Below are 18,195 nucleotides of genomic sequence, written 5' to 3'. Positions count from 1 at the left end.
GAAACTGGCTTCTAGTTGGTTTACTGCCCAACGTTTACTTGATAAGCTATCATTTGGCAGATTCTAGTGACCAGATAATCATCACCTCAGTGGGAAGATGTATCCTATAGAGCAGTGGTCCTCAACTCCCAGGCCGCGGACTGGTGCCGGTCCATGGGCCATTTGGTATCAGTTCGCAGAGAAAGAATAAATAACTTACATTATTCGTTTTATTTATATTTAAGTCTGAACGTTGTTTTATTTTTAAAAAATGACCAGATTCCCTCTGTTACATCTGTCTAAGACTCACTCTTGACGCTTGTCTCAGTCATGTGATATATTTATCCGTCCCACCCTAAAGGCTGGTCCGTGAAAATATTTTCTGACATTAAACCGGTCCGTGGCCCAAAAAAAGTTGGGGACCACTGCTGTAGAGGATCAGTTAGCAGTGCTTTAACCAAATCTGAGGACTGAGCCTCATTTCCTGACAATACAGTTGCTGCACTCTAGAACCTTTATACAAGTATTCCCGTTTCCACCTTATTGCGGTAGCATGTTCATAAACAAGTAAATCAATTGTAGTCAGCTTGTGAAATGTGGCCAATCCCACTGTTTCTATCCTCCCAGTGAAGAGTGTCAATGACCCCAAGGTGGATTCTGTCACTGTGATTACTGCTGTTGACAACTGGGGAAGAGAGGACTGGGCTGGCTTTCATACATCCAGCTGGGCCATGATGGGGTTTTTTGTTTTTGTTTTTGAGTTGCCTTTAATGAAATGCAGAGTCCCATTTGGCTAATTGTTATTTGATTGCATTGTGTATACACATTCTGATTTTTAAAAATGGAAGCTAAGAAAATCTAAAATGTATTCTTTGAAATTACATCATTTCTCTTCACTTGTAAAAAAAGTATTTTTTTCTTTACTGTGAGTTCTTGGGGGAGGGGAGTTTACCCACAGAAATTGCCCTCTAAATTACTAAATAACTTTTGTACAATTGTGTAATCTAAATCCATGTGGTTTTATCAAAAGATTAACTGTGGCCTAATTTCACAGCTTGCCGCTTTCCTAAATTTAAAGAGCGTTAATTTCCCCACACTGTACATCTGAAACTAATACAAAATAATGTTGAATGCAAACTGTAAATGAAAAATAAAATCACAATGAGATATCATCTCATAATCAAAAAGACAAGAGGTAAGTGCTGGCAAAGAGGTGGAGGAAAGAGAACTTTGTATGCTATTGGCGGGAATAGAAGTTGGTACAGCCACTGTGGAAAACAGTATGGAGCATTTCTTTCCTCAAGAAATTAAAACAGAACTACCATATGATCCAGCAAGCCCACTTCTGGGTATATATCTGAAGGAAATGAAACCAATAACTCAAAGAGATATCTGCACTCCAATGGTCGGTCATTGTAGCATTATTCACAAGAACCAAGGTATGGAGCCAACCTAAGTGTCCATCAATGGATAAATAGATATACATATACAGTGTGTCCGTAAAGTCATGGTGCACTTTTGACTGGTCACAGGAAAGCAACAAAAGACAATAGAAATGTGAAATCTACACCAAATAAAAGGAAAACTCTCCCAGTTTCATACCTATTCAGTGCAGTTCCATGTGGGCTCACGCACAGTTTTTTAGGGCTCCTTAGGTAGCTATCTCGTATAGCCTCTACAGACTCGTCACTGACTGGTGCCCTACCAGAACAGGGATTCTCCACCAAACTGCCTGTTTCCTTCAACTGCTTATCCCACCGAGTAATGTTATTCCTATGTGGTGGCGCTTCGTTATAAACGCGCCAATATTCACGTTGCACTTTGGTCACGGATTTGAATTTAGCAAGCCACAGAACACACTGAACTTTCCTCTGTACCGTCCACATCTCGACTGGCATGGCCGTGGGCTGCTCCGCTATATACACGGTGTTACGTTATCATCTGCACATGCACACATGCTGCCACAGCATCCTACAGAAACTGGTGCAGATTTCACATTTCTATCATCTTTTGTTGCTTTCCTATGACCAGTCAAAAGTGCACCATGACTTTACGGATACACTGTTTATGTGTGTGTGTATATATATATACACACACACACACACACATACGCAATGGAATGTTGTCAGCCTTAAATGGACAGAAATCCTATCCTTTGTGACAACATGGTTGAACCTGAAGAGTGTTACATGCTAAGTAAAATAAGCCAGACAAATTTTTCATGATGTCACTTACATGTGAAATCTTAAAAAAAAAAAAAATATTTGAGAGGCAATCAATGAGTACACAACCAAATGGAACAACTATGTGGAACAATGACTTGATGCTTCTCCCTCTCTCTCTCCCTTCCCCTTTCTATCTCTCTCCCATCCCAAATCAATGGAACATTTCTCTTTTTTTGTGAGAGAGACAGAGAAACAGAGAGAGGAGCAGATAGGGACAGACAGGCAGGAAGGGAGATGAGAGGTATCAATTCCTTGTTGTGGCACCTTAGTTGTTCATTGATTGCTTTCTCATATATGCCTTGACTGAGGGGCTACAGCAGAGCGAATGACCCCTTGCTCAAGCCAGCAACCTTGGGCTCAAGCCAGGGACCAAAGAGTCATGTCTATGATCCCATGCTCAAGCCAGCAACTCCACGCTCAAGTTGGTGAGCCTGCACTCAAGCCGGCCACCTCAGGATTTCAAACCTGGGTCCTCGACGTCCCAGTCCAATGCTCTATCCACTGCCCTACCACCTGGTCAGGCCAATGAAACATTTTTTTAATTGAACTTATAAAAACAGAGAGTATATAAGTAATTTCTAGGGTCTAGAGGGGTGGCAGAGATTCAGGAAAAGGTTAGTAAAAAGGTATAAACTTTCAGTTATGAGAAAAATTATTTCTAAGGATCTAATGTATAACATGGTGACTAGAGTTGATGACACTGCATTGCAATTTGCTAAGAAAGGAAAACATAAATGTTCTGACAAAAAAAGGTAAATCTGTGAGCTGATAGGCATGTTAATTTGATGGGAAAGTCTTTTACAATGTTTACATGTGGCAAATTATTACATTGTACCCTTTCAATATCTTGTGATTTTATTTGTCAATCATACCTCAATACAACTGAGAGAAAGAAGGGTGGTTCTATACCTAAATTGAAATTGTTTCTTTCTCTTTCTATGAAAATACCTAATTATTTAGACAGATGTTACTTACAGGTGCTTAATACTAGCAACACATTCACTTTTAAAAGCAGTGGTCTGACAACAAGTGAAAACTTGAGAATGCAGAAAATGTAAGTTGTCCTCTATTCATTCTTTCTAGCAGTCTAAATCAATACTCCCTCTATTATAACTGGGTAATTATTTTAATGAGGTACTAAATGGTGGGGAAAGTTTATAGTTAACTAAACCATGTCACCTTTGTTATGTAATGTTTATTTTGGAGACCCATATATAAGTTGTATAAAATAAGCACTGGTTGGCTGCAAAAATAATAGGAAAGAGTATCAGGTAGGTTTATGACCAGTAAAAATCTAACATGACAATTTTAAAGTATCCATTTAGTTTATGATGCTGCATCTCAAATATATAGTTAGAGGATAATGGGAAAGAAAAATGGTTAGAATTGGCCCAGTGATATTTTTCAGGTAGCTAAGGTATAAGAACAACATTGTCCCCCTCATGGCTTTATATTGCATTGGTAAGAATTGCTAGGTTCTTTGATGACAAAGTGAGCCGCTGGTCCATGTACCAGAACATTTATATTTCCAATTCTAAGGTATTTTTCTAAATCCCAAAGAATTTTCCAACAGCGAAAATTACATCTCATTACTGAAACATAATAAAGAATTAAAAAGTGGACTCTGTGCTTTTGCTCAGAGCAGAACAATGTCTTGTGGAGTGGAGGGCCAGAAGGCATTTCTTCGGACACAAAGGAAGCACATTCTCCATGTTGTCTGACCAGACAGACCATAGAAACTGCTGAAAGCCATCTATTGCACCAAAATAATGTCTTTTTCTTTCTTTGTTCACTAAATGAGATTTATAGATGAACTGTGTGTGTGTGTGTGTGTGTGCAAACAGCTTTTAAAAAGTGAACTGCAATGAATCTGCAATAGAAGTTATTTTGTTACTCTTTTAAAATGCATTCCAGATGAAAAAAAACTACTCTCTTAATATCCCGGTGTCCTGTCCAACTCCACCTGTGCGTCCAGGAGGCGTCCCTATTAACTCTCTGCTTTAAGTCAAGTGATGCTCTTTCCACAGAATGATGAAAACTGCCTTAGAGGAAAAACAGTCTTATTTGTCACAGCGTCTAGGCAACTGAGATTTGGGAAGGGGACATGTTTTGAATGATAGTTGAGAACTAGTAAGTTATGAATCTCCACTGATCAAGACATGTGATAAAATATTTGCCACCAAAGGTAATAAAGATAGTTCCTTCCCAACCTCAAGATACAGAAGGTGGAAAAGATCTGTTCAACAAACTCATCTATGTATTTATTTATTCAAAAAACATGCCATGGTTGAGATGTTTGTGGAACATCGAAGGGGAGATGTTTGGGTGTGCCCGGCATTGAGACGACACAAATGAGGAGCCACAGCCTCTGCCTGTAAAGTACTCAGAGTCATGGAGAGATGGGGATCCAGGTAGACAACCAGAGTACAACGGATATAGCTACAATGGAGATATATACAAGCATACCCATAGCATTCGGGGCACCAATTAAATCTGCTGGATGCATCAAGGGAGGCTACAAAGAGAATTTTAAGTTTGTCAGACTAATAAGAAGGAAGCATTCTGGGCAGAGATAAAATCAGTTTTCAGGATTCCGAGTCATGAGAAAGCTTCAAATACTCAGGAATCTTGTGTGGCTGTAGCTAGGGTGCTGGGGGCTGCCGTATGGAAGACTGGGGAGGTATGTCCATGGCAGGAGAGAAACGGTGCAAAATCAGGTGGAAATATTTAGAAAGCAGACTTGACTAGGTTTTGTGATGGACAGGGTGCAGAAGTCAAAGTGGGAACACCAGCCAAATATTTACCCCAGCACCCTGCTCACAGAAAAGACAGGATTTGATGCAACATTTATTTCTCTGTTCTCCATCCAAGCATTCGCAGGATCAAAGCATTAATCTGCCTTGTCTCTTCAGCTAACAGGATGGCTGGTCTGCAGGTACAAAGGAATCCATAGCTCCCCCGGGTGAGTTTGCTCTGCTAGGAGAAAATGACCCCTGAAGAGCAAAAGTCAACAGGCTTTATCATCCTTCTTCCTGGGTCAGTTTGTTGTTCTTGGCAAGCTATCTTAATGTTGCAGGCCAGTAGTTTTCTGATTTTGTCTTACCCTTGAAATGAATGCCATGGGTTTTCATGGCTTTGTATTCCCCAGGGTGCATCAGTGATGCCTACCAATATGGCCAGAGGCATCCTTCCACTGTAGCAACCACCACAGCTAAACCCATCTCAGGAATCAATGGGACACTGAGGAAGTCAATACTTAAAATAGTGGGCAGTTTCAAGACCATCTAGACCAGTGGTCAGCAAGCTCATTAGTTAATGGAGTCAAATATCAATAGTACAATGATTGAAATGTCTTTTGAGAGCCAAATTGTTTAAACTTAAACTATATAGGTAGGTACATTCCCTATCGAGGTAGTTCCCGCATGTGGTATTTTGTGGAAGAGCCACACTCAAGGAGCTAAAGAGCCGTATGTGGCTCACAAGCCGCAGTTTGCTGACTACTGATCTAGACCACAGTCAGATAGTTAACAGGATCTTCTTGAAGCTTTTCAAAACGCTCCTCAGAAAACACAGGAAGTGTGGGTCCACATCTCCCCACACTGTAAGGAGATCATGTACTTCTGTTTGTAGTCCCTACTCAGGTATTAGTGATTCCCCCAAAATTTATGTTGAAGTCCTCCTCCCCAATGTGACAGAATTTAGAGATAGGACCTTTGGGCAGTAATTAGGTTTAAACAAGGTTGTGAAGGTGGGGCCCTCATGATTGAATTATAAGAAGGGTCATAAGAGAATGTTCTCTCTCTCTCTCTCTCTCTCTCTCTCTCTCTCTCTCTCCCTTCTCTCATTCTCTCTCTCACCCCACCCCCTACTCCCACTCCCCAACCACATGAGGACACAAGGAGAAGGTGGCCTGCCCAGCTGTCTGCAAGCAAAAAAGACAGATCTCACCAGACCACAACCCTGCTGGCACCCTGATCTTGGAGGTCCAGATGCCCTACAGTGAGAAATGAATTTCTATCTGTGGTACTTTGTACAACAGCCCTAGCACACTAATACACACACTACACTACTGTGGGAGTCACTGTAGCATATGTCACATGGACCTGTATCATGGCCTATAACATAATTCAAAAAAACAAATTATTCCAGCAATAATGTGGTACCCAACTGACGGCGATGATAAAGAAAATGTGAAGGAGGAAGGAATACGCGACAGACAACCTTAACAGGGAAAGGGGAGCTGAGGACTGCAGTTCGATGACAAGGGTGAGACAGTGAGTGAACTGAGAGAGGGTGAGGGCAAGGGCCACGGGGAGGGGAGTGACAAGAGAGATGGGAGACATATAAGTCACACAAAATCCTCTCTCCATGGAAGAGTTTTAGGGAGGGAAAGATTTTGTGGGGGGTAAAAGAGGGGCAGCGGCTGATGTGCCCTAAGGACGGGGGTCCAGTCATCGGTGGGATGGGCAGACCTGCCTGAGTTCACTGACTCCCCGCCCTCCACTCTCTCCTCTCAGGAAGGGTCCAGTCTCTCCGAACATTAAGGAAGAAGTAGCTGATCTGGCCTCCAATGAGGAGACACAGCTCTGTTATTAATGAGGTGAGGATGAATAATTCTCTGAATAATTCAGACATCCATCACCATTTTCAACTAAAATATCCAGGTTAAAAAAAAAAAAGGTCTAAGAGTTAAGAAGAACAGATTGATTTGAATTAATTGTCTCAATTTACCATTTTATATTGGACTTATCCAAACTAAGTGACATAAGTGGCTTGTGGGTCAGCAGTGATGAAGAGTGCTGCCAACCAGTATTCCGCCAAGAGACTCCAGTGCCCAGACCTGATCGGGAAGGAGGGGATGTCCTGCTTGGAGGCATTTTCTGGGTGAGATGCAGGGTGGTAATCCAGTGGCGCTCATCATGCAGAGACCATTATGTGCAGGATAAACAAGGAGAAAGACGTGAGGTGTGTGAGTCTGCGTCTTGTTTACCGACGTGGGAACGCCTGCAGTTAGAAGAGAAACATTACAATAAACAGCATTTACATTAAGAACTCATCTGAAGAGCAGCAACCACAGGTGTCCAGGCACATCTGTGCTTTCTCCCCGATCACACTGCATCAGCAACCTGGATGTTCTCCAAGGCAAGCCTAGCAAATGCCACTGAGGTGCCTATCTCCTCCTCGGGCACTGGCATTTTGATGGTATTTTCATGTTGTCTCTCTGAGTGTGCTCTCTAGAAGCCAGCTGAGGCTCAGAACCCTCATGTCCTTTTTTTTGTCTCTAAAAAAAATGCCAAAATTCAGAGACCTAGATTTCCTGATGCTCTCATTGAGATTCAGGATGGTGGAGTATAAACTACCTGGAGTATGAAGTCAGACCCTTGAGTTTGAGGTCTAGCCCCGTTAGTTATTATGTTAGGGGATCCTAAAAGTCATTGAACTCTAGGTATCTCACCTGTGACACATAACATTAAACTCACAGGGTCATTAGAAAGATTAAAAGGAATAAGAAAAACCAAAGCCTTAACAGACCTTAAAGCAATATGCAATTGGCACTTATTAATAAAATACTAGCTGATTTCCCAGAGAGAGGGCAACCTGTGTGTGTGTGTGTGTGTGTGTGTGTGTGTGTGTGTGTGCGCGCGCGCCCAGAGTCACTGACATGTGGCCCTGCTGGTGTTCATCTGAGCCTCTTATGCATCCACACTCATCCCCTCTAGGTACCTGACTTGCATAACGAAGACAGGAGAATTGGGTTAGTTGTACAGAATTTAGTCCTTATTTGTAAGGACTGGGGTTAAAGTATCTATTTTGCAGTTTTTGTCTTTTGAATATTAAATAATTTATATGTTAGCTATCACAATGATTGGTACATTTCAGGGTGCTTAATACATATTGGGTTTTTACTAAATATTTATAATGACGTAACTATTGTTCTGTTGCTTCTCAGGAGCAGAGGGATGGCTATTCACCCTTCTCAGCACAAGGGACACTGTTATTGTGTGAAGTGTGAGGGCCCTGTCTCACGGTGTTGCTTTAATTGTTGTTTTGTTGGGTTTTTTTCTGAAGTGAGAAGTGGGGGGGAGATAGACAGAGAGACCCTGCATGTGTCCGACCAGGATCCACCCGGCATGCCCACCAAGAGGCGATGCTCTGCTCATCTGGGGTAGTGCTCTGCTGCAACCGGAGTCATTCTAGTGCCTGAGGCAGAGGCCATGGAGCCATCCTCAGCGCCTGGCCAACTTTGCTCCAATGGATCCTTGGTTGTGGGAGGGGAAGAGAGAGACAGAGAGAAAGGATAGGGGGAAGGGTAGAGAAGCAGATGGGTGCTTCTCCTGTGTGCCCTGGCCGGGAATGAAACCCAGGACTTCCACATGCCTGGCCGAAGCTCTACCGCTGAGCCAACCGGCCAAGGCCTTTTAATTGTTTCTTGATTTGCCCACGTAGCTGCACATCTTTCCTTCCAACTCCTGCTTTCCATTTCACCCCAAAGCAACCATTCTGTAGTGCTTAACGTCACTTCACTTAATTTATTTATTACTAATTTTGAATGTTTTCTTATACACATGTTGAGCTGTTTTGGAGGCAGGAAGGCTTCACTTCTCTAACTGTTGGATACTTCCCGAACAAAGAAAGAAGGTGGTTACCTAAGGACGATGGATTCTGTAAGCAGGTGGAGATCCCAGCTCCAGAGACCAAAAACATCTCTTCTTTTCCTTCTGAAAAGACAAGTACTTGGGGCCTGGTCCCACAGTGACTGTGGCTCTCAGCTCCAGGTGACTGGTCACTGGTTGGAAAGTCCCTGGGAGGAGCAGCACCCTGATAAGGAACTGGCTCTGCTCATTGAGCAAGAGGACTGATGTCATCCTCAGGGGAAGAGGTCATGACCTATTAGCAGGGAGGTGGAAGAGCTTACTCAGGGCCATGTAGAGATTCGTGGAACCTGTAAATATCTAAAAGCAGGCTCAAAAGGAATCTTCTATATGCAAAATTTGATAGAGCGCAGACATACACACAAAGCCTAAAATTATGAACCTCCTGGAAGAAAATATAGGAATAAATGTTCTCAACTTTGTTTCAGGCAATGTTTCTTAGAAATGACACCAAAAGAAGAATTAGATAAACTGAACTTCATCAAAATGAAAAACTTTTGTACTTCAAAGAATAACATCAAGAAAGTGAAAAGAAAACATGCAGAATGAGAAAACATTTTAAAATTATATATCTGATAAAAGACAGAGCCAGAATATAACTCATATAACATAATAATAAAAAGCAACTCAAAGAGTTCAAAACTCAAAGGATTTGAATAGACATTTCTCCAAAGAACACAAAAGATGCCCCACATCATTAGCCATCATAGAAATGCCAACCAAACTACAAGGAGACACCACTCCACACCCACTAGGATGGCCAAAATGAAAAAGACAGATAATAACTAGTGTTGGCAAAAATGCAGAGAGGTTGGAACCTTCATATACTAGTGGCAAAAATATCAAATGGTGCTGTCATTTTGGAAAACAGTCTGGTAGTTCCTCAAATAATTAGTCATTGAATTACCATGGTACCCAGCAATGTCACCCTTAGGCATATACCCAAGAGAAATGAAGGCACATGTCCACACAAAAACTTGTACACAGATGTTTACAACAGCATTACTCAAAATAGCCACTAAATTAAAACAATGCAACTATCCATCATTGATGAGTAGTCAAATAAACTGGGGTACATCTATACTATAGAATATTGTCTGGCAATAAAAAGGAATAAAATTCTACAGCATGGATGACCCTGGAAAATATTATACTAAGTGGAAAAGCCCATCACAAAAGACCACACGTTGTATGACGGCATTGATAGAAAATGTCCAGAATAGGCAAATCAAATCAATGGACACAGAGTATAGATTCATGGCTGCTCTGAGCTGGGGAAATGGGGAGTTTAGGAAATGATGTCAAACTGGTACAAGAATATTTTGAGATGATAAAAAATGTTTCAAATTTTATTGTGGTAATGGTTGTACAATTCTGTGAATATACTAAAAACCATTAAACTATACGCTTTAAGAGGTGTATTTTATCATATGAATTTTATCTCAATAAAACTATTTTCAAAAGAAGTCCCTTTTTCAGGTGGACCATAGAACAGTGGAAGGTAGTCATTTTTTTAATGACTATTGAAAGCTAAACTCCACTATTAATAAAGAAAGAAGAGAAGGAACCCCTGATATGTTTCTACCCCTCTTCTGTTTCAGGGACCAAGTAACGCAAGCCAACCAAGTTGTAGGGAGGCCTGACTCCTCCTCCTCATGCTAACAGAGAGACAAGGATGTACAGATGAATACAACATCAGGGTCCTGGCTGGTTGACTCAGTGGTAGAGAATCAGCCCAGCACGTGGATGTACTGGGTTTGATTCCTGGTCAGAGCACACAGGAGAAGCAACCATCTACTTCTCTACTCCCCCCTCCCTTATCTTTCTCTATCTCTCTCTTCTCCTCCTGCAGCCATGGCTCGGTTGGAGCAAGTTGACCCGTGGCACTGAGGTGGTTCCACTGACTCACCTCAGGCACTAAAATAGCTGAGTTGCCAAGCAATGGATCAAGAGGCCTAGATGGGCAGAGCATCACCCCGTAATGGGCTTGCCAAGTGGATCCCTGTCCGGGCACATGAGGGAGTCTGTTTCTCTGCCTATCCACTTTTCACTTAAGAAAAAAAAGAAAAAAGGAAACAACATCAGGCCATCTGGTCAGTATTTGACTTTCACTTCAGAATAGAGGTGAAGACAGTGTCAGAAAAACTTCCATCCCCAAATTGGAACCTTTCCCGGATCTCCCTGAAGTGAATGGTCTGTGACCCAGATGGGGGACAGAAATAGAAGAAAGCTAAGATATGACCACAAAGCATTGCTCCATATACGAGACCCATTTGGCCATCTGTAGTTTGACAGGTGAGAGAAGTTTTCCTTTAGAGACTCTTATATTGCTATCCTGACTAGAGCACATCTAATTTCACAAAATTCTACCATTCAAGCAGCCTGTGAATGGGTGGCCAGATACTCTCAGATTGAAGGGACACTCATCTGGGGAGACAAGTTAGATTCAATGACCATAACGGCCCTTTGAGACTCTGAGTACCTGTAAGTCTATACAACCAGTTATACCACAATATTTATTCTGAATACAAACCCACAAAAAAAATCAATTAAGTTTTTTTTATTTTTAATGACTAGTAAATTACAAAGAAATACACTGCCAAAGATTCATCTTCAGAAGGCAATCTCCAAGCAATTTTATGTCATCAACCTAGATTTAGTGCAATTAGGGTGAATATTCTAGGTATAAACTAGGAGACCTGAGTCCATGCCCTCACTCCTTTTATTTTCATGGGGGGGGGGGGGGAACTCAGGCTGTCCAGGCCTCTGCTTCTCTAGCTATAAAATGAGAATCCTATGTAGAGTCAGTCTCTCAGAACCTCTCTGTTCCCTATGTACTAAACAGAATGCTGAATATATACTCTGCAGTTATATAGTAACCCATGGTTAAATCAGAGATTGAATTAGCCAGCAAGCTCTGTGCCCAGCCCAGGCTCAGCACACCATGCTTCCTCCAGGCCTCTTACCCCACTCTTCTTCACCGTCTCCATGGCCCCAGACTCAGCTGGTGGGGTTCCAGTCCACCAGACATGCCCAATATAGTCTCAGCTTCCTGCCATGGCCTTTCAGTGGCGCCAACTGACCCAACGCCACACATCCTGCCCATCAACCAAGATCCTCTCACATCTCACTCCTCCAGGATTCCCAAAACTACCTTGGACCACCGCAGTCTGCCCACGCAGACCCCACACTGGGCACTTCACGTGCGCTCATTACTACCTGCGATGTTCAGCCCTACCCTTCTCCGTATTGGTGAGCTCTCAGAGGACAGAAGGCTCAGGGGCTCCCTAAATTCTTAAAGAGAATCAGTGGTTGTGGGAATGGCGAGGCTTGCTTATCCAGTCAGCCAATACACCTATTTCTCACAAGTACTGTTTGTCATGAGCACTGGTCTCAGCCTTTTGAGAGTAGTGCTGTCTGATTCTTAGTCCTGTGAGAACATAAAGAAAACAAAGCCAGACAAAATGGGTAAAGGGTAACTAACAAAAGGCAACAAGCAAACTGCCTTTCCAAGGATAAGCTAAGGAAGGACCCATCTCAACTCAAAGTCAGGATGAAGACTAAAGCTAGACATGAGAAAGAACTTTCAGAGAGTTCCTCAGCACCCCCAGAAGGGCATGCCCTCTTCTTATTTGGAAACCTGTTTTAAATGGATGCAGCATTCAATTTCTCAAGCACATGACTGTCTGTCTTTGTAGAGGTAGGTGGCCTCCCAGAAAATTCATCCTGCTTAATGATTCTGAATCCTCAGCCTCTCACTGTCATGCATATAATTTATGCATTCTTTTAAAAATTGCCAAGTCCTCATGAAATCAAAGTAATCAGAACTATAATGGGCCTAAGAGGTCATCTATTCCTTGCCACTTGTCATGCAGATGAGGAAATGACAGTCTTCGAGATCATCCAATGTTCCTGGTTCATAGATCCTGCCCCTCTCATATTGATTGAAATCCACCATACATGTGGTGGTGCAGTGGACAAAGCGTCAACCTGGAATGCTGAGGTTGCTGGTTTGAAACCCTGGGCTTGCCTGGTCAAGGCACATATGGGAGTTGATGCTTCCTGTTCCTCCCTGTTCTTCTCTCTCTCTCCCTCTCTCTTTCCACTCTAAAATGAATGAATAAATTAAATGTTTTTAAAAAAGGAAATCCACCATACACTTTACATTAGGCTATAAACATCTGCAACAGCATCTAAGAGTAAAAATGATGTGCATATGAAAAACACCTGTCCCACAAGGACCACCCCCTCAGAATCCCAGTATTTACTCCTTAGCCACGGTCTGCCTAGCCTGGACGAGGTGCTGGTGAGGGAGAAGGGAGAGAGATACAAAGGTGAAAATTGCACACAGTTCTTGTCCTCCAAGCTTATCTCTCTGGTTGGCAAGGTAATATGTAAACAAGTGAAAAATTAAATCGTATTTCCAGAGAAAAATACAAGTTCAGAGCAGCAGTAGGCGGTTTGTGGGCAGGCCCTTTGGGATGGATCAGGGTCAGAAGGCCTAACTGGGCCAGACCCAGGGAAAGGCTCTTCAAGGAAGTGGGAGCCACCGGCCAGCTCAGAAAGGGCTGATGGGTAAGATCTGCATGTTGAGGAAGTAACACTTCCTGTCCATAGGGCCGTACTGCACATTGAACAGTGCTGACTTCTGGCTTCCTTTCCCCAGAAAGAACCGCTGCTCCACATTCTGACCTTATCTCCTGGGTAGCAGAATGACGGAGTAGGAAAGTTTCTTCTGCCTTTCCACGGGAAGTGCATCATCCGTTGGTAATGTCTCCATTTGGTGGACACTGGTCCATTCTACCACCTCCCACCTGTACCATTCACCTAAATGCCCCAATTTTTACCTTGACATTTCTCATTTGTGTACATGCATGTGTGGCTGGCATGCACAGAACACACTGGGCCTAGTTCCATCTGCAAGTCTTGCAGTTCACGAAATTTCCAGCTCCTGGGCATCATTTGCAATTGTAATGCTGTTACAGGCAGAAAAGAGATAGACAAATTAATCATTGTCAATACTCGTCCCTATTTGCCAAATGAGATTTTGAACAGCATAGCTGAAAAGTAATTTGTAACACATTGTATATCCTTGTTTTGCTTCACTGAAAGAGTTGTTCAGCATCACAGTCAACGTACGTAAGTATCCCGGTAGCAAAGGGGTTTATGAATGGCATAGATTCATTCATCTGTAGCCACCAAATTATGTACTGAACACTTACTCTAGTATGTAAGCTACACTGAACTCAGAATAATGGGCTTCCGAAGGACTCTTAATAGCTTCCTTACTTCCCTGGACTTGGCTAGGACCCTTCAGGTCACCTATAGATAAACAGAATGCCTAGTTCCATGTCTAGAGGCCCTCACTGGCCACTCCACATTATCTAATTCCTGATACTCCCCCAGGCAAACTGCTTTCTAATGGGTACCCATAACTCTGTGACTACTCAGAAGGATGGTTTACCCCATGGGACTCTGCATTCATGAGCTGATAAGTCACAGCCACTCACTGAGATTAATCTTTGTGACACCAGAATGTATCTCTGCTAGAGCCTTAGTCTCCCTGCTGTAGAAAGACCTCCTCCCCACACTCCCTACAAGAGAACAGTGATTTCAAATGCCCAGAAATGTTAGGACTCACCCGAGACAAATGGATACTTAGTCACCGCTATTCCCAGTCCTCATGAATGCCCTCTTCTGCTTCTGCTCCATTTCCTCAGCCCTGGTTCCCTGTGTTCGTTCTAAACCTATTTCCATGTACGCTGTGGTTAGCTGGCTCACACAGGTACCCTACACATACACCTCCACGCTAACATACAGATAATAAATGGTAACAGTTACCACTTACTGAGGATCTTTTATTCACCAGACACCATGCTATCCATGCAATCAGTAACATAATTATTTCATTTAATCCTCCAAAAATTCCTATGTGAAAGGCAGGTATTTTTAATCCTGTTTTAAGGATGACTAAACAGAGGGCTGGGCTGGTGAAGTCATTTGCCCAAGTTCCCAACCTCACAAGAAACCCTGCTAGGATGCAACTTCGGGTCTTCTTGAGTTTGGTACTCACCCTGGTTTCCTTTAGGTAAAGCTGACCCTGTGGACGAGACTTTTCTCTGTTCAGTGAGTAATTCACACTGGAAGGTTTTTATTTCATTTGATGTCTCTATGAAAACTGGTTGATAGTCTTTTGAAACTTGAAACATGTTTAGGAGAAGGATTTGAGAACTCTTCTGCTTAAGGAAAGGAGGAAGGGTGATTATTTGTGGTCACAAAGAATGCTACATTTTCCAATAGCCTTTTGAAAAAAGATCTCGGTGGGTTGTGTGATTTAAAAAAAGTCTAGGCACTGATCCTTACAGTACTTGTGTGAGTCTGCTCAAGTCAACTCAACAATTCCCCAGGGCTCTGTGGTGCTTGTGCACTTGACCCTGTCAGAGAATGGGTGCCAGAAGCCCAGCATAGGGTGACTTTCCTGAGGACATCAGGGGAAGGAAGAGAAGCTGACCCCAGTCTTAGGCTTTCTCCTTCAGAGACGATGACAGTCAACTCCGGGACATCCAAACACCCCACAGGTTCTCCCTGCATCCAAGTTAGTAGACTCATTTATTGATTTCCAAATCGTAGAAGTCACGTCCTCTACTGAAGCTGACTATAAGATAGTGACTTAATTTGTTATCCAACAGAGAAAGCCTGGACTTGGGCTGGTAAATGAAAGTTAGCCATCTCCGTCGGCTTTCTTTATGATCAAGTATCCTCACCAGTGGTGGGAGTCAAATAATTCAACTACCGGTTCTCTCCCTTAATGACCAGTTTAAATATAAAAAAAAGATATACTGAAAGGTAGTTTATTTCATGCATTTAATACTTAAATAAGAACAATAGAAGAGGTATACAAAACTAGATTATAAGAAAGAGTTTTAAAATATTAATGAAAAACTATTAAATAATACCTGACAAAAAAAAAAACAATAAAACTGTTATTTAAGGTATTTCCATATTGCTTCTTGATTGGAGCCCTCACTTACAATTTTTTTCACCGATGGATGGAATGAACATGAATATGGGCATTTAGAATACGCTGATGCACAGATGAAAGTTAAAAAATAGTAAGGAACGTAAGTTTGTGATTTCCACATTGGGCGCTGCCCAGGCACCTACCATAGAGAGAACCCTGATGACAGTGCCATTTTAACAACCAATTCACTAAACTCAACAAAACCCACACTGTTCTTCACTCACTCTCCTTCCGATGAACACACACGGGGCGGGACCATTTCCCAAAATACAGCAGCCCCTTCTGTGGTAAGTCAGCCTACATAAAAGAGTTCAAACAAAATGCTCAGAGTGTATACCTGAAACTAATACAAAATAAGACTGAATGTAAACTGTAAGTGAAATATAAAATTTAAAAATTTTTAATGCTCAGAGAAAGGGTGTTTAGAGACAGTTTTTCCAGAACCTTCACTGTTCAGTGGCGTAGGTTTGGCCAGGCTTGGGTTGAGACCTTTGTAATGCCCCCTCTTTTTATGATATTAATATACCATGGTTGCAGAGCAACCAGCCACCGACGGGGGTTTGGTTGCCCTAGGGATTTGGTGTTGAAAACGACAATATCATACATGAAGGAGATGAAGTGTGGAGGCCCAATGGCCAGCAAGAAGGCACATGCTATAGTCGTTACACACGATCACTGTTTCAGAACATGATGCTTCTGAAATGAACCGTCAGTCTTGCTACCAGAAGATATAAACAACTTTATGCTTATTGGTTTCATCTGGGTCTAGCAGATAAACAACAAATTACAATAACAGACGATGACTCTGCCACTGGGGCTTCGGGTCGTCATTAGAGTCCATTCCCATCTCATTGCTTCCAGCCCCCCACGCCCACTCGTCCAGCAGGCACACCCCACACCACTTGGCGCTGCTCACAGTCTCCCCGCATGGCTCACCGGAGTCTCCTGTCTATGCATCTTGTCTCCCCAGCTAGACCGGAGGTGCCTGGTGGACACCGCCAATCTCACACCGCCCCATCCAGCCCCTTGATTTTGCTGCAGGGTCAGTCAAACCTACATGGCTGAGCTATCTATACAGACCCTGATTTCCTACAGCTGGGGAGAGGAAGGGGCCTTGTGGAAAGTCTCTCGTGGGTAGTGGTCAGTGCCTAGAAGGGAAGAGAGAGATTTACGGAGAAGGTTCCGGATGATTAGGAGTCCAGTCCACTCTGCTGCTTCTCCTCGCTGGCCTCCCCACCCCTGGAGGAATCCCAGGAACTGGTTCATGCAGAGGAAAGACTCCTCGCCTCAGTTTCTCAAGAAGACCCTGCAATAGGGTGTGGGGGGGAACCGCTGGAGGGAGGGCGTGGTCTTCTCAGGGGCCCCACCTCCCTGGGGGTTCTGGAAGATTTGGGCACCTGGCTCCTGCCCGGACTGTGACTGCTTGTCCCTTTGGGGTGACTTCCAGTCAGTTACTTAAAGACCTCCCTCCTTCCCCTTTCCCTCTGGACCGGCTGGAATCAGAACCAGTAACCTGAGCCCGGCACCAATCAGGATTAGGGGCACCCACGCAACTCCCAAATCCACCGAAGTGGGAAGAACAAGAATGGAGGGAAACTGTCTCCACTGAGAGGACGTGAGGGCTGGCTCCCCAAACGCTCACACCTGGGAGCAGGGCCAGGCCACCGGTGGGTTCTGGTCGCTGTGCCTGGGCATCTGAAGGCACAGCTGGGTGGGGACAGGCTTTCAGGGGCCAAGCCCACTGTTCCCACGGCCTCAGCTTGGGAAAGGCCTGGCCAGGCCAGGGGAGAGGCCGGGCTGCCGGCCGGGTCCCCTTGAGCCCCTCGCTGCGGGCTCCTCTCGGCTCTGGCTCCTAGCAGAGCCCTGTCCGGAAAAGCAAACAGGCCTCCGGGACCCTGCCCTTTGGACCTTGTGCAATCGGCGGGGCACTCTCTAAGCCCGGGGTGGCCCTGGGCGGGCAGCCCCATATAAAAAGGGTGCGGGCTCCGGACGCGCATTCTTACCTCGGTACAAGCAGGCTGTCGGAGGGCGCCCGTTCCGTTCCGTCCGTGTGGCAGCAGCGAGCTGCGTGAGGCCAGGCAGAGCCAGCGAGGCGCGGGGAGGGAGCCGGCCCAGGTCGGCCATGGGCCCGCCCGGGCCCGCGATGTTGCTGCCGGCGCTGCTGATGCTGCTCGCCGCGGGCGCCCGGGCAGGTGAGCGAGGGGCCCGCCCGCCGGCCCGCTGGGATGCCCGTGGGGGCGCCCAAGGAGCTAGCCAAGGGGGCAACAGCCAGTGGCAGGAGGGCTGGCCGGGACAGCGTGGACTGGGACAGCGTAGG

At 44.1% G+C, this 18,195-nt stretch overlaps 1 protein-coding gene and 1 long non-coding RNA gene across 4 annotated transcripts in view; one reads left to right on the top strand and one right to left on the bottom strand.

Annotated features, from left to right (window-relative positions):
- Positions 1-8,851: 8,851 nt before the first annotated feature.
- On the bottom strand, positions 8,852-17,862 carry LOC136406314 (uncharacterized). 3 transcript variants are annotated; one of them, XR_010751654.1, is made up of 3 exons: positions 17,521-17,862; positions 13,705-13,833; positions 8,852-8,923 (listed from the first exon to the last, which is right to left on the bottom strand). It is a non-coding gene; the product is annotated as an uncharacterized lncRNA (long non-coding RNA). The 3 variants fall into 3 exon arrangements; XR_010751655.1 differs by lacking the exon at positions 17,521-17,862 and adding an exon at positions 16,959-17,028; XR_010751656.1 differs by lacking the exon at positions 17,521-17,862 and adding an exon at positions 14,931-15,017.
- The window catches only part of APOB (apolipoprotein B), a 39,733-nt gene continuing 39,400 nt past the window's right edge, over positions 17,863-18,195 (top strand). Inside the window, exon 1 of the mRNA XM_066386284.1 lies at positions 17,863-18,070. Coding sequence (XP_066242381.1) covers positions 18,001-18,070 — 70 coding nt within the window. The 5' untranslated portion in view covers positions 17,863-18,000. The remainder of the gene's footprint in view (positions 18,071-18,195) is intronic.

This window comes from Saccopteryx leptura, chromosome 5 (genome assembly GCF_036850995.1).
Source record: "Saccopteryx leptura isolate mSacLep1 chromosome 5, mSacLep1_pri_phased_curated, whole genome shotgun sequence".
Classification (NCBI taxonomy): domain Eukaryota; kingdom Metazoa; phylum Chordata; class Mammalia; order Chiroptera; family Emballonuridae; genus Saccopteryx; species Saccopteryx leptura.
Note: the sequence above shows the minus strand (reverse complement) of the source record. Positions and strands in the feature narration are given on the sequence as shown.